Source organism: Anopheles merus, unplaced genomic scaffold (assembly GCF_017562075.2).
Source record: "Anopheles merus strain MAF unplaced genomic scaffold, AmerM5.1 LNR4000108, whole genome shotgun sequence".
NCBI classification, from domain to species: domain Eukaryota; kingdom Metazoa; phylum Arthropoda; class Insecta; order Diptera; family Culicidae; genus Anopheles; species Anopheles merus.
Window position 1 is genome coordinate 18,208 of NW_024427688.1, and position 20,457 is coordinate 38,664.

Below are 20,457 nucleotides of genomic sequence, written 5' to 3' on the forward strand. Positions count from 1 at the left end.
GGCACATGTGCAGCGGTGGTGGCGTGTGGCACACGAATTTAAATAAACAACTGTGTGGCATCGTGTTGCGAATCCTGTCTACCATGTGTGCGCGATCGTACGACAACACAGCGCACGGCAAAGCGCGAGCCAAATGAAAACCCCGAAAAGCAGAAACGCAGGGCAAGAAAAAATAAAATATTCTACATTTTTATACGCCTTCAAATTAAGGTTGTGCCTCGAAACACAAAATGATGTGTAGAGAATACCACACATTTTGAAGCCCTAGAAACACTCGGACAAAAAAACAGTTGAACAAATAGCGCACTGTTCATTGCGTACTCAGAAATGTTTCGTTTTCTTCGCTGTGTTCGACTTGTTCTCTGTGTGCATACTTTCAAGACGAGGGACAGAGATTTCATTCGACAGTGTGACACTGAAGAGTAACGAAAGGAAAAATCGTTTTGCATGAAGTCAACGAAAACAACCTTACTGTGATAAATAACAATGAACAAACTTTCATTAACCCAGATCCAAAGAAAAATAACTTAGCAATAGACTTGACAATCACCTCGCTATCTATAGCCACAAATATTCAAAGAAACGTTTCAAATATTCACTTCGGCAATAGTGGACATCGGGTTATATTCACTAACTTTAACTTATTCAAATCACTTCCTCAAAAAATCACAGTATATGATAAGAAAAAATAGACGAAGAAATATCCAGTCTACCACACAACAATAATTCTGATATCAACTCAATTACCAAGGACATTAATAAAATTATTTTAAGGAATAAAATCAAGACCTCTTTCACCCTAAAATCATGGTGGAATTATACCATCCAAAAAGCCTGGGAAGAAAAATGGAAAGCTAGAACAGACTACAACCAAAATCGGACGATCGAAAAACCAAATAAAATATAAAAATGGGCCCTCATGAGAATGTTCAAAGACAAACCGGCCAGAGCAAACAAGATAGCCACAGATAAGTACATAGCTAAAAAATTCCTTCATATTCATTTTGCTTCATCGAACCAAAAAAAAAAAGTGAACTAAGAGCTCGATTCATAAGCGATAACAATCTGATTGACTATAACAGATAGCACAATATCCTGAACTCAAAAAAGAGTTCTGCTCCTGGTATTGACCAAATATCAAAAAAATTGTGGCATAGGGATTTAGATAAAAACTCCCATTGAAGAACTTAAAATATCCAAGAAACTCCAACACCCAGCATCCACAAGCACTACAGAACTCTACGAACTCTCTACAAACAGACTTGGTACTCGAGATATCGACTAAAAAACGCTGGAACAATATTGCCATTTACAGGTGACAGGAGGATAGACGAACTCCTTGGGAGAATATTACATAACTGTGAATGCACTCGAGCAATAATCCAATGGATCCCAAACCATGTCGGAATAGCTGGAAATGAAATGCCGATCAATTAGCCAAAGATAGTCTTAGTAAACAAACTGTGATAAATAACAAAATAAGATTTAAAGATGTTATTAATGTATTCCAACAGAGAGCTAACCACGAAACCAATACATGGTACGCGGAATTATCAAAAAATATAAAAAAAGACTAAATAGATTAATAGCGGGCCACGACTATGGAAATGTCTGGTTACACAAAATGAAGCTCACAGATAGAGGGACTTGTGAAATTGGTAACGTAGATGACACAGCGAGCCACAGAGTCTTCACATGCCACAAATTCGAAAGAATGGAACGAAAAGAACAATTGGAAATCAACAAACAAAATTTAATCAACTCCTGGAAGCCGAAAAACAAATTGAAAATGAAAAATGTGATACAATTTATGAAAAACCAATCGAATATCCTGCTGAAACGTCCCACTCAAACTATGTGACCTAAATACACAGACGACTTAATCTAACAACATTAATAGACAACATAAACAAAACTTCAGAGGACATAGAGAACATAGAATATAGAAGAGAGAATATAGAAAATTTACAACATAGAGAAATACGATCTATGTCTTTTAATGCCGTCCAAAAATAAGAGAGGTTGTGTTCTCACCAACACAATAGCGGACTAGCACCGAAGGGCCCAGGAAGCTGGATTTCAGTACCGAACCGTCAATCGACCTCGAGAAACAGAAGAAGAAAAGGGACAGAGATTTCTCATTCCACACTCGTATAATAATGCTTCCTTCGTGTGTTTATTCTCAGGTCATATCGATTGTTTATTTCCGATCCATTTTCTTACTCATTCGCATTTCCTAAAATTCTGATCAAGACCATTAATTTAAGACAATAGATAATATTTAACCTCTAATCTTAAGGAAAAAAATCATGATTGTATCATTTAACCATCTATAAGAGTTTGTATTTGTGTGTCTAAGTCTCGACCGAACCCATTCTATCTCTTCCCGCTTTCGGTTCATCATTGAGTTTAACTTTCTTTTGCTACATTACCACCGAGGGACTAGAAAACAGTGTACACGAAAGAGAGTAAGGAATCATCAACCGAATCATTCCTATCACTAGCTCTAGTATTTTGTTTTTGTTTTTAAATCCTTCGATTATTTTACGACGTGAAACTGGCGCTGCTGCGCCACTTCCATTCGCTAGTGTATTATTATTACTTTTCTCCCTTATTGGAAACCCTAGGAAAGAGGAAAAATCGGGACGACAAATAGTGGAGACAGAAGGGCGTGCGGGTGTTCAGAGGAAATTTTTTGAAATAATTGGAGAAACAGAAAGAAAAAAGAAACGTGCTCGGGAATGTGTTCTCGTATGTGCAAGGCGTACAAATCGGCGTAGCTCTAATCGCCACCGGCTGCATTTTTGGTAACATTCAATCAAGGATCTGGACCCTTTGGCTACTACAGCCGTAGGAAACGCTAGTTTCGATATCTAAAATCCTCGTACACTTATTTACACAGAAATAGCTGTCAGTAGCAGCTCTCAATCGATCTTCTCAATCGTCCGCAGTTCGTTAGGTGCCATCCCTTACCAGGGGATATTAACACACATAATCAAAACGTACACTTAATCCCGCCCATTTTGCTAGTACGTATCGAAAGGGATCGCAATGTAGATCTTTCACTAACTAATAAATATCGTTTGCTTCGGGAAGTTTGTTTTACTCTTTCGCGAAGGCTGTCCCTTTACTGATCGCCTTACAACGCAGTCTGTCAGCGACATTTTTGTAAACTTAGTTAAAAATAGATAAAACTCGACCTCATGTTTACCACTGTACCGGTAAGCAGTCGCTTCGTGCCCATTAATCGTCCCGTATCGGAAGCAGATGAGCCTCGGAATTGAACACATACTTGTCGAGATCGATCTCGTTCCGATCGTCGCTGAACAGCAGGTAGAAGTACTTGAGCGTTTCGCCCAGCCAGAAGCTTTCCATCATATCGCGGGGCCGTGTGTTGAGCGGGTTTTTCACGTTACCGATCGAAGTGTAGCCGTTCTTTACCTTGGTGTAGCGATTGAACGCTTCAAAGATCGTCCAACCCATGTCCTGATACGTTCGGTTACCAGTGATGGCGTAGAAATAGTACAGACTTTCGACAAACTCCGGTCTCAGCAGATTGTGCGCATCGTTCGTCTTCACGTAGATGTCAGTCTCGGATTCGCCGTTCACGTTGAAGTACGATATTTCCGGTGCTAGCTGGGTCGGTTGCTTCATGTACGTTTGATAGCACGTTTCCAGTAGATCAGTTGCCAGTCGCAGATGCGTCTTTGGCATTCCGTTCTTGTAGCCGAGCAGCAGCGTGCCGGGAAGGTAACACGTTAGATGGTCCATCTTGGGCTTGAAGTCCTTCCCATTGAGCAATTCGCCGATGTAGACGTGCTTTTCGTTCGGAGTTGTTCGCACGAGCTGATTCAGAACGCCTCGCATCGACTTTTGATAGTCCTCGATAAGACTGCAATTAGAAATGTTTATACGAAAAAGGTTAAAGCAGTGCACGACACTGTATCTCATCCGTTGGGCACTCACTAGTCATCGGCTTTTTTGCCCGTCTGAAGCCACTGTTTCAGCAGATACTCGTAGTACGAGTCGGCGCGCGCTCCCAACGAAACCGTTGCAAAATTGCGAAACTGCCCTGTGTTAGCGTTGATGAAGATAGGCACCAAACCTTCGTTTTTATCTAGCTCGTGTATTTTAAGATTCACTCTCGATGCCACCTGCAAACATATTCCGGCGTGGTAATACATTTCTTCATTTTGATCATCACTCCAAACTTTACAAACCTTTTCGAAGACGGGATTCTGAGATGCACGGGACAAGTCGCGGAATTCCAGCTGGATGGTCGTTACCTCGCTCGTGGAACTGTCTGGCGACCATTTAGGCGCATGTGCGGCAAGCGATCCAATGTTCACGTCCGAAAACGGAATGCCCGACGGCGAATCGAAGCACGGCAACAACCGATTGCCGAGATCGATGGCCTTGTCGAGAAACATACGATCGCCGCTCAGATGGTACGCACTCAACAGCCCACCAACGACACGGATGGTTACTTCAAACAAATTGACTTCACGGTTAATGTCAAACTTTAAGTACTTCTCGACCCACGCCCGCGCTTCATCGTACTCGTCCTGCAAATCCATAATGTAGAGCGTATCGAGGGAATCGACCAGAGTAAGGCCGAGCCCAAACCAGTCGGAGTACCCCATCGAGATGGGCTTTAAATTATCGTGCCCCCAGGCGTACTCCTTGTACCCTTTCCAGGAATGCAGTACGGCATCAACCACGGCCCGCTGTCTGTCGTTTGTTGGGCCCTAAAATGTGTGAAGTGTGAAGTAATGTAGCAACATTCTAGGCATAATTTCTACACGCAATACAGACAACATCAACGAACTGACGGCAGCAATGGTATCACAAGAGCATGCCACACTGTATACAACATCCGCACCACCGTAAGCACATCACATACCTTAAAGTCTTTAGCACCAGCGAGCGGCGCGCGTCGATTTTCCTCCAATACGTTTTCCTCGTTGTCAACAATCTCTTTCGGTTCCTGGTGGACAACCTCTAGCTGCATTAGGTTTGCTTCTGCCTGTTGGGCTACCGGCTTTGCAAGTGTCTCTTCCGTCGGAGGATTTGCCAGAGTGTCGGTGAGCTTGATCTCTTTCACGACGGGGGAAGCTAATCGCTCATGCTAAAGTTCGTACCGACACCATAACCGGGCAGTTGCACAAGAAACAAAAGCGGCATACGTAGCACAGTTGCAAACACGCGGAATTTCAAAGCAGGGAGAGACAATGTGACAAACGAAAAAGGACATTTTAAGACATTTGGTATCACAGGGACAGTGTCAACATCAAAGCATGTATATTACCCGTTCCTTGAAAGGTGCTATCTGTATGTGCTCCATCGGATCGATCACCTCGGAGCTGCGGGACGGATCGTTGAACGGTAGCACGAAGAAAATGACGTAAAAAATGCACATGCCGGCTAATAAGATGCACGCTAAATTCTTCTGGAACCGGGACAGCTGATTCCAGTGCTGCAACGCGGAAAAACGGAAACAAAAAAGGTCATTTTTTTCAATGACCATGTGCCTTCCCTATCGAGCATGTTGTTCGTTGAATACTCACCCGTTTTAAGCTTTTCCTAGAGCTAACATTTCCAACTATCAACGGATCGTTGCTGACAGGAAGAATGACCGATACATGTTCTATTTTGGCGTCCATCGTTCCCGCTGTACTGCTATCGGGGGGAAAGGGGCAAATGCGGGCGAAAAGAGCCGTGCTCCCGATTTGCTGTGCTGGCGATGGTACAGTTTCAGTCGATGCAGCAAACACTCGTTTTATCTATCGTGGCGCAAACCAGCTCATCGTGATTTTCTTCCACAACGAACAATGGGGCCAGCAGTCAGCGGAATGGGACAGATGTAAGGGATTCGCGGGGGGAGCACTACTTTTATCACGCCGGAACTACAACCGCTCAACCGTAGCCGGTTGGTGGGTTGCTGGTCAAGGGAACAGACCGCAGCACGGACGCTACATTCAATTCGACGATGGGTTTTCTTTTCGTTACCAATTAAACCAAATCGAGTAAATGTTATTTATATCCACTGCGGTGGCTGCTGATGAAAAACGTCAACAAACACACATTGATGACGTTTTGTTTGATGTTTGATGCTGTGTGGCCAGATTATTTTGGCGGTTTTCGGTAGGCCCATCAAAATTTTATCGGTAGTTTTCGGTAGATTAACCGTAGAGTTGGCAACCAGATTTACACACGTAAGTTGGCAACCGGCATACCCGGGTATTCCACACGTTTTGATGCAAAAAATTAACGATTTTCATAGGTAAACAATGCTTTCTATATTTAATGTTGTAAGCAAGTAATGCCGACCATATATTATCTTCTATTTCATTTATTCATTAAGTTTTTTCAGTGTGGCCAGATTATATTGGCAGATTTCGGGAGGAGCACTGTTGAGAACGCAACCATTTAACCTTCGTTTCTACCCAAGCGCCACAGATTAAGCTTAAACGACTGGAAAATTGAATATCCATAGGAAAAAAATGAAAGCTTCACAGCTTCATTAGTTTGATCAATAGATGGCGTATTACAACTCATCATTATATTGCTATCCTTTTCTTGCAATGTGTTTCGACAAGTTTCATCTTATAATGACCTATATAGCCTTCTAACTTTCTGAGCAAAAATCTATGTGAATGGTCGTGTGGTCAGATACGTGGGTATCAACACCAACGACCATAACTCAATTCTCACTTGCTTCAGTACTGGTGGTTTCCGTTGGAGTTTAGTATTTAAACAATCGTATCGCCGTTCTAGTTCTAGCGATGCATAACTTCAATGCGAAACCATACAACAGTACAGAGGAAATGAGAAAGCTCTCCTCCAAGCGAGGAAGCTCCACAGGTTGGGTATCCCACAAACAGATGGCGCCACCAGCTTTTTTGCTATTTTTAGAATGCATGAGTCGTTTGCCGTCTGCTAAACGAAGTCTTTCTATATTCCGTTTAGGTAGAGAATTTGAGGCGTTTAGAAGCCGTTTAGTGGTCGTTTAGTGGATTTGTGGCACTTGGGTATGACCAAAAATACACCCTCATCTTTATGACCACCTACCCGAGATCCTGACACCTGACTTCAAGCTTCCCTGAAAATTTGAAGTCATTTCAATAACTAAAACAGAAGTTATGCACGATTTGCCACGCAAAAGACCAATTTCTCATACAAAATGTATGACCTACCCGGGTAGGTGGTCATAGAAGCAAGGGGTTAAAAAATTTAAAATAAAAAAAAATTGTAGCATATCTGCTATACAGAACTTATTATAATACACACTATCAGCTATAGACACATTGTAACACACTTCGGAAAGCCAAATCACACCATTGCAACACATTCATTATAACACATCAGAAAATCAATCCACACCATAGCAACACACCCAGACCATACCGTTCATAGAAAAAACAATTGAGACATATTTATCGAAAACAACCAAAACGCGCAACATAAGCAATTCAAGCGTTACTGTAGCAAAATAGACAAACTGAGAATGCATAGCAACTTCCCAAGCGCCACAGATTAAGCTTAAACGACTGGAAAATTGAATATCCATAGAAAAAAATGAAAGCTCCACAGCTTCATTGGTTTGATCAATAGATGGCGTATTACAACTCATCATATTGCTATCCTGTTCTTCCAATGTGTTTCGACAAGTTTCATCTTATCATGACCTATATAGCCTTATAACTTTCTGAGCAAAAATCTATGTGAATGGTCGTGTGGTCAGATACGTGGGTATCAACACCAACGACCATAACTCAATTCTCACTTGCTACAGTACTGGTGGTGTCCGTTGGAGTTTAGTAATTAAACAATTGTATCGCCGTTCTAGTTCTAGCGATGCTAACTTCAATGCGAAACCATACAACAGTACAGAGGAAATGAGAAAGCTCTCCTCCAAGCGATGAAGCTCAACTGGTTGGGGTATCCCACCAACAGAGAGCGCCACCAGCTTTTTTGCTATTTTTAGAATGAATGAGTCGTTTGCCGTCTGCTAAACGAAGTCTTTCTATATTCCGTTTAGGTAGAGAACTTGAGTCGTTTAGAAGCCGTTTAGTGGTCGTTTAGTGGATTTGTGGCACTTGGGTTAACGCTAAAAGCGCTGCGTAGGCAAAGATCGACCAACGCAACCGTTCCTTGGCTAGAACACTTGAAACTTTCCAGAACCTTTGTAAAAACACTACAAGCGCAGCATAGGCACAAATTGACAGACATCTCACTCGGAGACAATGCATAAATTACACCTCATATCAAAAACCTTTAATTAGGACAAAAACACATTCCAAAACCAAATGTACGAAACCCATTGAGTATAAATAAAACCAATTCCGACCCTGGCAGGTCAGATTTGTTCGGACTACCAAGATAGGACGTTACGTTTCCTAATACATCGCCTTCCAACTTATTTCAAGAGTTTAGTTATGTCCCCCTACCCAAGGTAAGGCTTCTAAATTCCAACGTTTCCAGTAAGGGAAACCTCCTAAAGGTTTCTATGATTGCCTGGACGATCAAGTGTTGAAAAGTCCGCTCGATCGATGTTTTATTCTACCTCGGCTCTTGTACAGTATGTATCATATGTACGCTCATCACATTACATGGCGAACGTAGCTATCGGCGAACCTAACCCATTACATCTATATATGAAAAATAATTTTGAAAATTCTTATTTTTTCATACTGGAAAGAACAAAGTTTTATTCAGCTAAATTATCACTTATCACAGATTATTTTGGCAGATTTCAGCAGGAGCACTGTTGAGAACGCAATCATTTAAATTTAATCAATTACAGGCGGTCCCCGAGATACACCCCAAGTGCCACAAATCCACTAAACGACCACTAAACGGCTTCTAAACGACTCAAGTTCTCTACCTAAACGGAATATAGAAAGACTTCGTTTAGCAGACGCCAAACGACTCATGCATTCTAAAAATAGCAAAAAAGCTGGTGGCGCTCTCTGTTGGTGGGATACCCCAACCAGTTGAGCTTCATCGCTTGGAGGAGAGCTTTCTCATTTCCTCTGTACTGTTGTATGGTTTCGCATTGAAGTTATGCATCGCTAGAACTAGAACGGCGATACGATTGTTTAAATACTAAACTCCAACGGAAACCACCAGCACTGAAGCAAGTGAGATTTGAGCAATGGTCATTGGTGTTGATACCCACGTATCTAACCACACGACCATTTATATAGATTTTTGCTCAGAAAGTTAGAAGGCTATATAGGTCATAATAAAATGCAACTTGTCGAAACACATTGCAAGAAAAGGATAGCAATATAATGATGAGTTGTAATACGCCATCTATTGATCAAACCAATGAAGCTGTGGAGCTTTCATTTTTTTCTATGGATATTCAATTTTCCAGTCGTTTAAGCTTAATCTGTGGCGCTTGGGACGGTACCTCTTATACCCGGATTCGGAGATACGGTTTTCTACGGTTTGACAGTTCTTTGAGCAAATTGTACTGATTTGATACATCAATTGTAAAATGCCAAATAATTTCCCTTTTGATCAAATGTTAAAAACCAATTCAAATGGTTTAAAACTGCTAAATTCAATCAGAATTACAGGGTTTCCCACGATTTATTGGTTGGATCCCATCAATTTTTAGTGAGTTCCCATATTTTTTTGGTGCGTTCCCACGATTTTTTGGCCGTTTCCCAGAATTTTTTGGTCCCATTGTATTGATATCCAAGCGGAAAATACCAATTTATTATGGGAACGAACCAAAAATCTATGGGATACGACCAAAATATCGTGGGAACGCACCAAAAAATCATGGGATCTGACCAATAAATCGTGGGAAACCCTGTATATCAAATAATTAAATGAGTTGCTAAAACCGCCCCCTACTTGCACAACTACATGAAAATTAGTGATATTTAAACTGGAAATCACGAGATTCGACTTACACGGAAATTCGAGATACGCGGTGTTTTGCGGCCGTTTTCGGTCCCCATTAACCGTGTATCGGGGGACCGCCTGTATTTTAACGATTAATTTCTTTTTATCCTACTAGCAAAGAGAATTAAAAAGTGTGCGACTTTTATAAATAATGTGTGTGGTTTGAAGCAAGATTGTGTGAAGCTATGAATTAAAATGTGCTTTTGTTTGCAATAAAAGTGATAAAATATTTATAAACCAAGTTTGATGTGTTAAAGTTTTTCTTTTGATTCGGGTGCACCAAGTCCGTGTGAAGGGAAGTGCACAGCGCGCTAAGAAAGAAACGAGCGGGAGGGGGTTTCAGTGCAGCGCAGCGCAACTCGCTGGAACCAAGTGGGCTACCAGTTCAGCGCAGCGCAAGCCGAAAGAAACGGAAAGGAAGGGGTATGAGGAAAATACAATGAAACAGCGCGAGCGAGCGTTCTTTTCAGTGAGGGCGCATCGTGCATTTTAAAGGCATGCAATAGAGCGCATTCTCTCCGTGATAGCGCTCCATCCACCATTTTTAATTTTTAGCCCAAAACAACGGACTTCGGATCCGATCTTGGGCCGGACCCCCACCGTGTGTTTCTACCTACCCCTCGCCTGAAAATTTCATTCTCTTTGTCTGTCGGGTAAACTTTAACCGCCAACAGCGAGATTCAAATTCAAATTTAAATGATTTTCTTTGACGAGCAATTCTCGGAATCCCTAAACTGACATTTTCTACTAATTACCCAAGCGCCACAGATTAAGCTTAAACGACTGGAAAATTGAATATCCATAGGAAAAAAATGAAAGCTTCACAGCTTCATTGGTTTGATCAATAGATGGCGTATTACAACTCATCATTATATTGCTATCCTTTTCTTGCAATGTGTTTCGACAAGTTTCATCTTATAATGACCTATATAGCCTTCTAACTTTCTGAGCAAAAATCTATACGAATGGTCGTGTGGTCAGATACGTGGGTATCAACACCAACGACCATTACTCAAATCTCACTTGCTTCAGTACTGGTGGTTTCCGTTGGAGTTTAGTATTTAAACAATCGTATCGCCGTTCTAGTTCTAGCGATGCATAACTTCAATGCGAAACCATACAACAGTACAGAGGAAATGAGAAAGCTCTCCTCCAAGCGAGGAAGCTCCACAGGTTGGGATCCCACAAACAGATGGCGCCACCAGCTTTTTTGCTATTTTTAGAATGCATGAGTCGTTTGCCGTCTGCTAAACGAAGTCTTTCTATATTCCGTTTAGGTAGAGAATTTGAGGCGTTTAGAAGCCGTTTAGTGGTCGTTTAGTGGATTTGTGGCACTTGGGTATGAACATTAAACTTAACGGATAAAATTTTGAATTCAAAACGCTTGTAGCATTTTTCAAGTGCCAGCCAAACAAACGTGCATCAGCGCGATAAGTAACAAATGAGGATAGCGATCCTTGAAAGCATCCCAAGCGCCACATATTATGCTAAAACGACTGAAAAATCAAATATCTGTAATTTTCGGTAGGATAAATGGAAAATCTGTAGTTTTTGGGCGGTCATCTGTGAATCGGTAGGCATATCAAAAATCGGTAGGAATACAGATAAATCGGTATTTCTGGTCACTCTGGCTATAAACTTCACACCAACCAACAGATTAAATGTCATCGAACAAAACAAACGAATTTCACATTCCGCGTGCACTTTCTGCGTCAAGCCGGTAAACTTTCTTCGTAAAATGTTCGACACAAGTGTGATCGTAGGCATATCCGCCACTATTGTATCTTTTGCGGTGGGATATGCCGTCGCAAGACGGTCTCCTCTGGATGGTAGCAGGTCAGCTTCGGCGGAAAAGCAAGACACCAAAAATGAAGGAACCGACAAGGTAAACCACTAACGGCGGGTAGCCCCTGGGAATATGTAAAATAGTACGTAAAATGTGAAATCATGTTGCGATTTTAGATTTTCGCCGACATGGGTGGAGAGTACAAAATGGTTCTCGTCGTGCGGAATGACCTGAAGATGGGCAAAGGCAAGATAGCGGCACAGTGTGGCCATGCAGCCGTTGGAGCGTACGAGAGTGGAGTGCGGAACACGCCGGCGGCGATCCGAAAGTGGCAGAACGGTGGACAGGCCAAAATCGCACTGAAGGTGGACACCGAAGAGGCCATGATGGAAATTTACCGAACGGCGAAAGCGAACAAGCTCAATTGCTGCCTAATACGCGACGCTGGGCGTACGCAGATTGAACCTAACACTAAAACCGTGCTAGCCGTTGGACCAGCCCCAATCGTGGCCGTGGACAGTGTGACGGGTCATTTGAAGTTGCTGTAAGAGCTGAGTTGCCGCAATACAGTTTGCTTTTAAGAAACCACCCAAACACGTGGATGGAGTCATCATTTCGATCGCGCAAGCAATATCCGAAACCCGATGATTGTCGATTTTGGATTTTGTTTGCAGGTTTTATTTCTGTACTTCACATATATCCACCTAAACATAACATATCCGCATTTAGAACCAAAGATCACCACCCTCATCGTTATCATCGTTATCGTCTCGCACCTCATCCATCTGCAAGTTGGTCTTCTCATCATCGCTGTCGGAAATGGCCAGATCCGAGTGTAGCGTTTGCAGCGTCGGAAGGGCAGCAGGTTGCTGGGATGGATTGTCCATCGACTGACCAGTCGGGTCGGGTTGATACTGAAATTGCTGCTGCTGCTCCTGGTCGTTGGCTTCTTGTCTGCCAGCGTCTTGAGAGTATTCGCTGCTAGGAGCGTTCTGGTCCACGGAATAGCTTGCTTCCGAAGATTGTTGAATGCCTGCGTCGTTGCGTCCTGAGTCACCTGTCTGCTGCCGGCTGGACATGCCTAAGAAATCACTCGGATCGTAGTTGGGGTCGATCTCCATGGATTCGTCCTGGGCCGAGTTGTAGTACTGTGCGCTGCTGAGCTGAACCATCGCCTCTGCTGCTTGCTGGCTGTCGTCCTCGCTTTGCGGAGGCATCATACTGGAGGTCGTGTTCGACTGCTCCAGCGTTACAGAAACGCCTTCATTATCGCTTGTGCCCACTTCCTCAAACTCTTCATCATCCGTTGAATATTGATGACCTGCTGCGCGTGTGGGAACGAAATGGAAATGGTTAGAAACCGCCGTTATGATCAAATTCAAACTCACAACCAAACGCTACGAACAATTTCCCTTCCGTGTCTGTAAACCGTGTCTATAACATCATTGCTTTCATTGCATCTCGCGCCAAAGTATAGCAACTTTGACAACTTACCTCGTTTTTGTGCAGTGGCCAACCGAATGGGTTGGAAGGTGGATTGGTTTCGTGCGTCATAGCCAAAGCTATCCGGAAGTAGCGAAGACTGCGATTCGTTTAACCCAGCCGGAATGGCACCGCCACCGCCGTACTCATTTCCGTACTGGTTCGGGAAATTACTGTACCCGTAAGAAGGTCCTGGCATTTCGTCATAGTTGTCCGCACCCAGGTTCATCCAGTTCATTTCGTATGCCGAAGCAGCTACGTTAGGATGCATCATCTGCGAGCTTTCGGGCACCGTGCTACTGCTGCTACGGGAAATTGCACGCAGTGCCTCCGTGTCGCCTACAAAGCTCGCCATTCCGCCCACATTTGAACCGAGCTTCGGCCCAGGGCGGTGATATGAAGGAATGGCATTCGGCCGAACGATTGGGAAAGGCATTGCCGACTCGGAATAGGCCGTACCGTACGGTCGGCGGGCAAAATCTATCACATTTACAGAAAGGGGGAAAAAGTGATGCCTTTAAGTGGTTGTACACCTCAGCAAATGACCGCGTTGGGGCCCGTGGATGAAGAGATTGCATTTTTAAAACTCGATAGACACAAACGATTGAGTTTGGATGCATTTAGTTACGCGGGGATTATGGGCCGAAAGGCAAGGACGATTAAACACAGCAAGCAGAAGCGAACGATAGTTAGGCGCATACGACGTGTTCCATTTCACAAATGCACATTGAAATATTAATAACAATAATGAAACACTATTTTGAGGAGTCTTGCCATCGCACAATTGCAAGACGAAATTAACAGTTTCCCTTTGTTTTTTTTAATCAGCTAGCAACGGTTCGAATTAATAATATGATTTTTGATCAATAATCCTTCTGGCATGAATGTATAGAAGGTCGATATCGATGAATAGATTCTTTGAGAAATATATTAGTGGATGAAATATCGGTTAATTTCAAACGAAGCAGCAAACGGTTATGTTTTATGTACACGAACACTTCCGGCTGAAGCCGGGGACGATGACAGATCTTCAAAGATGCACTTGTTATTATTAGTAATGATGTTATAGTACACGATCGACACACAAAACATTCACACACTGACACATATGTACATAAAGGTAGCGATGAAATAATGTGAAAGAAAAATATACACACACGCACATGTGCACCGTACTTACCATCGTCCTTGGCGGCTTTGCGTTGACGAGCTCGAGCACGCTTCGCCTCTGCCCTCGCTGCCTTCGATGCATCGGTTGAAGAGGGAGGCCTGTCGGGGTTGCTATCGTTACCGCCGTCTTCCAGGTCGGGCGTAGTGTCGCGAGAACCACCGCCTGCATCACCCTTCGACTCCTGCTCATCATCCTCCCAGTCCATGTCATCGTCCTCATTGCGCGCCCGTTCCTGCACCAGGGCAATGTTCTTCTCCAAATGGGCCACGCTGTGCTCCATCGCGTCCAGCGCCTGCCGGGCGGCTTCCACCATCTGGCGGGCCTGCTTAGTAAAGTTTGCCTCGGCACCATTGTACTGCTCGCTGTTGTCCGCAATCAGATGCAGGTCGGCCAGAAAATCGATCCTCGAGTGGTATTTGTGCGAAGCGACCTTCTTCGACACCTTCTCCAGATCCATCGGTCGGCGGATGATGGTGTAGTAATCCTTCACCAGCCGCTTGTTGACCGGTTTCAGGAATGGCCAGCTTTCCGGCATCGATTTCAGCTGTCCATTGACGTACTCGCCCAGAATGTAGGACAGTGCGACCTGGTCGTCATCGTCCAGCAGTGGATTGATGCTTTTCTCGAGCCGCGTCAGCCGCTCTTCCCGCTCCTGTATGCTCTCCTTACACCGCTCGAGCAGGCGCTGGGCCGCGACCGTGAGCGAACTTTTCGCACCATTGTACAGGGCCGAATTCTCGACGATCTGGTTGATGTCCATGAGGAACTCGTCGCGCGTTTGGTACTTCTTCTGCCGCACGTTGTCGCGTATCGTCTGCAGATCCATCGGTCGCTGCACGATCTTGTGATAGTCGACCACCTGCTTCGCATTGACCGGAAACAGGAACGGTTGCACGTCCTGCATATCGCGCAATTCGTTCAGCACCTGCTCCAGCACGGACGAAAACACCACCACCGGATCGGTGCGCTGGCGATTCGTGGTTTTGTTGTGCCGCTGCAGATAGTCACAGTGTGAATCGCCCCCGACCCGCCGGCGCTTCTTACCGACCGCCTCCTTGGGGACCTTCAGCAGCAGCGTTCGGCGCTTCACGTCTTCGTGGCGTTTCAGCAGCTTACTGCTGAGCTTCACCTTTGTGCCGTCGACGTTCACCAGGTCGGCCTCGTCGTCAGCGTTCAGCTCCTTCTCGATCTCCTCCTCCTGCTCCTCGGTCATGGCGACGTTCAGCGAAGGCGTTGCCAAAATGCCCGAATACTGCGGACACGCTTTGTTGGTACGCATGTGGCCGACCTGACCGCAGGCGCCACACTTGAGCTTCAGGTCCGGCTTGATCTTTGCCTTTCGGCGCGACGACGACGAAGGGCTGTGCTCCTTGCTCGCTCCCGGAGTGCCTGCTGCGCCCGCACCGGAAGGCCCCGCCCCGGAACCGTCCAGACTGCGCCCGGATATGTCGAGCATGCGGTTGGCAAACGGTTTCGGCGTGTTCGTTTCCCGATCTCCCAGACTGATGGGCGTACCGACCGAACTGTGCGGATTTTGCATTTGCATGCCGATCTTTTGCTGATTTCGCTTGATACGCCGCAGCTGCTCCTGGATTCGTCGTTTCTCGCGCTTCATTTCCTCCTTCAGGGCTTCGTCGAGTGTGGCAAACTGGCGAATAAACGCTTCATCCTTGGTGGTGCGTATTTTCACGTACGCATCAATCACGGGACTGCGCCGCACCAGCTCCACGCGGGTATACTCGCGCCCCTCGGCATTCTTGAAGGTGCGCGTGATTTTCAAAATCTTCGCCGTGCTTGACTGCTGCTCGTCCTTCATGCCTTCGTCGTCCTTTTTCTTCTTCTGCCCCGAACCACCCTGCTCTTCCATGATCTTTCGCAGCAACTCTTGCCGTTCCTGTTCCTCGCGCTCGAGCGACAGCTGGGTGGACGTTTTCTTGTTCGCCAGCATGTTCTCCAGATTCTTGCCCAGCTCCTCCAGATCGGACTCCTCCGACGCGGTCGATTCGCCCTCGTCCGTGGACAGCACCTCGGACGAGGCTAGCACACGGTTCTGCAGATCGAAGATGCGCTGGCATTCCTCCTTGTAGCGCTCCTGGTGCTCGGCGATCGAGAACCGGTTGCCGCGCGAGAACTTGTCCATGCCTTCCTCGCCCGCCTTGGCCTTCTCGGTCGAAAGCGTGCGCACGACGTCAATAACTTCCCAGCGGGACAGTTTCTTAATTTCCTCCTCCGGCACCTGGAACTTGCGCAGCAGCGCTTTAGCATTGTTTAGGGACAATCGCCGCAAATCGGCATCCGTACCGGTGACGGTACGCTTTGGTTGGCTTTCCGTTTCCTCTTTGTTTTGTTGCTGCAATAGATAGAGATTGTTAAATAAGCATGGCGCAAAGATGCCACCGACCACAAGCAAACAGTACACTCACGGTTGGTTTGTTGGGCATTCGCACGTAGGAAAACCCTTCCCCGCAGCCGGTCGGGTCGGCCGGTCCGTTCAGCTGCAGGATACACTTCCCCCGCATTGCCTGTATGTAGGCGCGGGTCGTATTCCACGGAGCTACCTTCACCTCATCGTCCATCTTCAGCTGCATCTCCTCGTCATCGTCCTCCTGCTGGGCGAAGATAAACTTCTCGCCGTAGCCCGCATCCTTCAGCCGCTGCTCGGCTGCGATCATGCTAAAGTACGCGCAGCACTGTTCCGGCGAGACCATCGCACGTATCTCCTCCTCCGACGGCAGCCGGAACTCTGGCTTAATGACCCAAAAGTTCGAATCCATACCGGTGCGCTTGAAATCCGCACACAGCTTCAGTCGCTTGCGAATGCTGCTCTCCGAGTGTGCCGGGAACGCTTTCTTGATGTCGTCCATCCGGATCTTGCGCGGATTGTCCCTGCTCTTCCAGAACAGCCGGTAGATGAACACCTGCAGAAAGTCACGCACGAAGTTGTTCGCACGCTTCGAGTTCGGTCCGGGCACCTCGTACAGCGGGCACTCCTGGCCGGCCGTGAACAGCGCGTCCATCTCGCGCACGAAGTAGTTGTTGCGGGTACGAATCACGAGAAAGTCTGTTTCCTGTATCGTGTGCGGATAGATTGGCGCCCGGTACATGTTGTTCTCGATCGCCTGAATGCACTGCCCGTGGTGAAGAATGCCCAGGAAGGGTGACGTGTGGGCGTAGTGCGTCTCGCCGAAGCGGAACTCGGGCGGTCCGGGATCCTTGCCCATTTTGCGTTTGTAAAAGTTCTTTATCTTCGATGCCATGCCGACCTGATTCATCAGCGGCGGATGTTCCTCGCAAAACTCGATCAAGATCAGCTCGCCATCCCGGCCGGTAAGATCTTCCGGGGTGCGCATGAAGAACACATCGCCACCGCCCGACGCAATACGCTCCAGCTCTCGCTGCTTGGCCTTCTTCTTGATGTGCTTCTGCAGCGGCAGCACCGGTTGCGGATTGCTGGAGGCGAGCGAACCGTACGAGTACTTTTTCATTGGCGGCCGATGGAACATGCGCAGCTTCATCGGTCCCATGTGCGTCGGTACGAACGGTGCCCGCAGCTCTACGGTCGGTGTCGAGTGCTGCAGCAGGTTGCCACCGCCGACCTTGATCTTGAGCGTCGCTTCCGTCGACTTGGCCATGTAGAACACGTCGTTGGAAATGTTGTACGGATCGCGATCGGGGCTCTTGGGCGGCGGTGGCGGCGTGTCCTCCGCCAGCACGTTAATGACGCCCGCTTTGCCGAGCAGGATCTTTGATTTCTTCACGTGCGGATGGGGGATCTTCACCTTCGGCTGTGGCCCGGTGTTGCGCACGATCTTCGACGGATCGATATCGTCCGGAATGCAGAGAATAATGTTCTCGTCGTTTGCATCCAGCGTCAGGACCTTCGGTTTCGGGATCTTGGTCACTGCTTCCGCGTCCCAAATCACGTCATCCTCCCACTTGTCGTACACGAGCTCGTCGTTCTCCACCGGGAAGATGCTGTACCAGGCGTCCTCGTTTTCTTCCTGTGCCTTCTGGGCCGCATTGATGATCATTTGCGTTTTGCTCATCTTGCTACCGCTCGACCCTTTCGAGCCCGTGCTGGCGGGCGATGCTGGCAGCGTCTTTCCCGGCTGACTGAATGCTCCGGCGGTGCGTGAACCGCTCGACGGCAACCAGCCGGCCGCATTCACCTTCGAGTTCAGCTTCTGCAGCACCTTGTGCTTGATGTCGTTCCCATCCCACACCACGTCGTCCTCCCAGTGCAGCTGTGACACCATCAGAAACGCATCGTCCGGGAACGCTTTGTTGTCGGTGACGGACGTTACCGAAGGCAGCGCTTCGAGCTTTGCCGGATCGGCTTGCTTAAAGCCGTAGTTGAAATCTTCGCCCGTATCCGGCACATCCAACATGTCGTACCACTTTTGTGCCGGACCGTAGCGCCAGTCGGCCACCTTCGGCTTCGAGTCGCCCTTGCTGTCCGACTCTTTATCCTTGATTTCCTTCTCCTCGTCCGCTTCGCGGCTCGTAAAGCGCAACTCTTCATCGGACGCCCACATGTCCTTAGGCGGGAGCGGTGCGTAGGTCGGCGTGAAGTACTGCCGACGCCTCGGTTCGTCCGAGTCCGACGTCGAATCGGAACCGTCGCGCGGTTTCCTGGAGGACGATTGAGACTTTTTGTTCCGTCGTCGCCTAACGCTGCGCCAAATCTGCGGTAGGCTGGAAATTTTGCCCGGCCCGAAAAGGCGCGAGAAGCGCAACACCTTGTCCGGTCGAAAGTCGGGGAAGAACTCGCGCACGTCTACGTTTTGATACTTGGACGGTAACATTGCGGCTAGCGGGGTTTCTAGCTTTTTCGGTTTATCCTTCGAAGCGTCGTCCGTGGTGGTGGCGGTGGTGGAGGTGCCGGTAGTGCCGGTAGTGCCGTCAGCACTAACCGGGGCCGTCGGCGGGGGCATAAGGTCCTTATCGTCCACACCGTCCGCGCCACTGACATTTTCTTCCTTCACGGCGGTCGTATCAGAAGTTCCTCGAGCATCGACGCGTGTGCACGGTATCGCCGCTTCAATATCGTCGATATCATCTTCTACTTTGATATTCTTTTTGTCCTCCTCCTTCGCATCATCGGTTTCATCCGTCTTGCTTACCGTCGGTGGAGGAACTGCTGACTCTTCCGCCAGCTCGGTTATGTCCGAATAATCCACCGCACAGTCGGCTTTGATTTTGTAGTTCGCTCCGTCACTGTCATCGTCGTAGCGTCGCCGATCGTCATCGCTCGAGGAAGAATCATCACTATCGCTGTACGGGCGGCGCGTAGGCTTCTCGGCATCGTCATCTTGCAGAACGTCCGCGAGAAAGGACGACAGACCCATGCGGGAGAGCGAAGACAGCTGCTGCTTTGCTTCCTCGTCAAGAAAATCCCCATCCAGGTGCCCATTTTCGTCGACGTTCCCGAACAGGAAGCCAGCCAAATTGAGACCTCCCTCATTTTCGTTGTCGCTGTTACTGTTACTCATGGTTTTGCAGTCGTTTGAATAATTTGCTTGCAAGAAAATTATTGTGTAAGTAGAAATGTTGTCTGGCGTGCGTAATCCCGGGCGCTGGGAGGCATCATATGCACAACAATGCAGGCGGTGTGCAAAACAACAAAATGGAATTCACTATGCCGGATTCGTTTCCTCACTTTTGTGCTACAATTCTATTGCGCTCACTGCTGCAATGTTTATTCTAAAGAATACAACTATTTGCGACGTTTCGAGCTTAGAGTTTCACTTTAATTTTTGTAAAAATATCTAGCCGCGATGCAGAGTTGCGGCGAGCGGGCTTGTTTTGAGTGAGAAGATTTTCACAACTACATACAACAAGTGTCAAACTTCGGGAAAGTGTCCGAAGCTCGGTTGTTTACACGTTGTCACGTCATTTAGGTATCACAGCATGCTCTATACATCTTGGTGAGGTATAATGATCGGAAGCCGTACAAATACAGACTGTTCCCTAGTAACGCGGTTCTCGATTTACGCGGATTCGGAGACACGCGGTTTTCTAAATTTAGCTGAACAACTGTCAAATCAGTACAGGCGGTCCCCGAGATACACGGTTAATGGGGACCAAAAACGGCCGC

The 20,457-nt window shown here is 46.8% G+C and overlaps 3 protein-coding genes across 7 annotated transcripts; 1 reads left to right on the top strand and 2 right to left on the bottom strand.

Annotated features, from left to right (window-relative positions):
• Window positions 1-2,181: 2,181 nt before the first annotated feature.
• LOC121601504 (endoplasmic reticulum mannosyl-oligosaccharide 1,2-alpha-mannosidase-like) lies at window positions 2,182-6,104 on the bottom strand. 2 transcript variants are annotated; one of them, XM_041930332.1, is made up of 6 exons: window positions 5,568-6,104; window positions 5,309-5,476; window positions 4,904-5,128; window positions 4,221-4,748; window positions 3,967-4,154; window positions 2,182-3,892 (listed from the first exon to the last, which is right to left on the bottom strand). In XM_041930332.1, exons 1-6 carry the CDS (start codon window positions 5,661-5,663, stop codon window positions 3,244-3,246), a joined length of 1,854 nt encoding a protein of 617 aa, XP_041786266.1. In that variant the 5' UTR covers window positions 5,664-6,104; the 3' UTR covers window positions 2,182-3,243. The 2 variants fall into 2 exon arrangements, with proteins under 2 accessions (XP_041786266.1, XP_041786267.1); XM_041930333.1 differs by lacking the exon at window positions 4,904-5,128.
• A 5,478-nt stretch (window positions 6,105-11,582) lies between these two features.
• On the top strand, window positions 11,583-12,318 carry LOC121601499 (probable peptidyl-tRNA hydrolase 2). Its single transcript, XM_041930324.1, has 2 exons — window positions 11,583-11,806; window positions 11,884-12,318. Exons 1-2 carry the CDS (start codon window positions 11,660-11,662, stop codon window positions 12,253-12,255), a joined length of 519 nt encoding a protein of 172 aa, XP_041786258.1. The 5' UTR covers window positions 11,583-11,659; the 3' UTR covers window positions 12,256-12,318.
• A 23-nt stretch (window positions 12,319-12,341) lies between these two features.
• LOC121601498 (transcription initiation factor TFIID subunit 1-like) lies at window positions 12,342-20,348 on the bottom strand. Of its 4 annotated transcripts, none has more exons than XM_041930321.1 (4): window positions 16,784-20,348; window positions 14,370-16,710; window positions 13,202-13,669; window positions 12,342-13,028 (listed from the first exon to the last, which is right to left on the bottom strand). In XM_041930321.1, the coding sequence occupies exons 1-4, from the start codon at window positions 19,850-19,852 to the stop codon at window positions 12,433-12,435; spliced, it is 6,474 nt and encodes a 2,157-aa protein (XP_041786255.1). In that variant the 5' UTR covers window positions 19,853-20,348; the 3' UTR covers window positions 12,342-12,432. The 4 variants fall into 4 exon arrangements, with proteins under 4 accessions (XP_041786255.1, XP_041786254.1, XP_041786257.1 ...); XM_041930320.1 differs by having other exon boundaries at window positions 12,342-13,031; XM_041930323.1 differs by lacking the exon at window positions 13,202-13,669 and having other exon boundaries at window positions 16,784-20,342.
• Window positions 20,349-20,457: the final 109 nt, after the last annotated feature.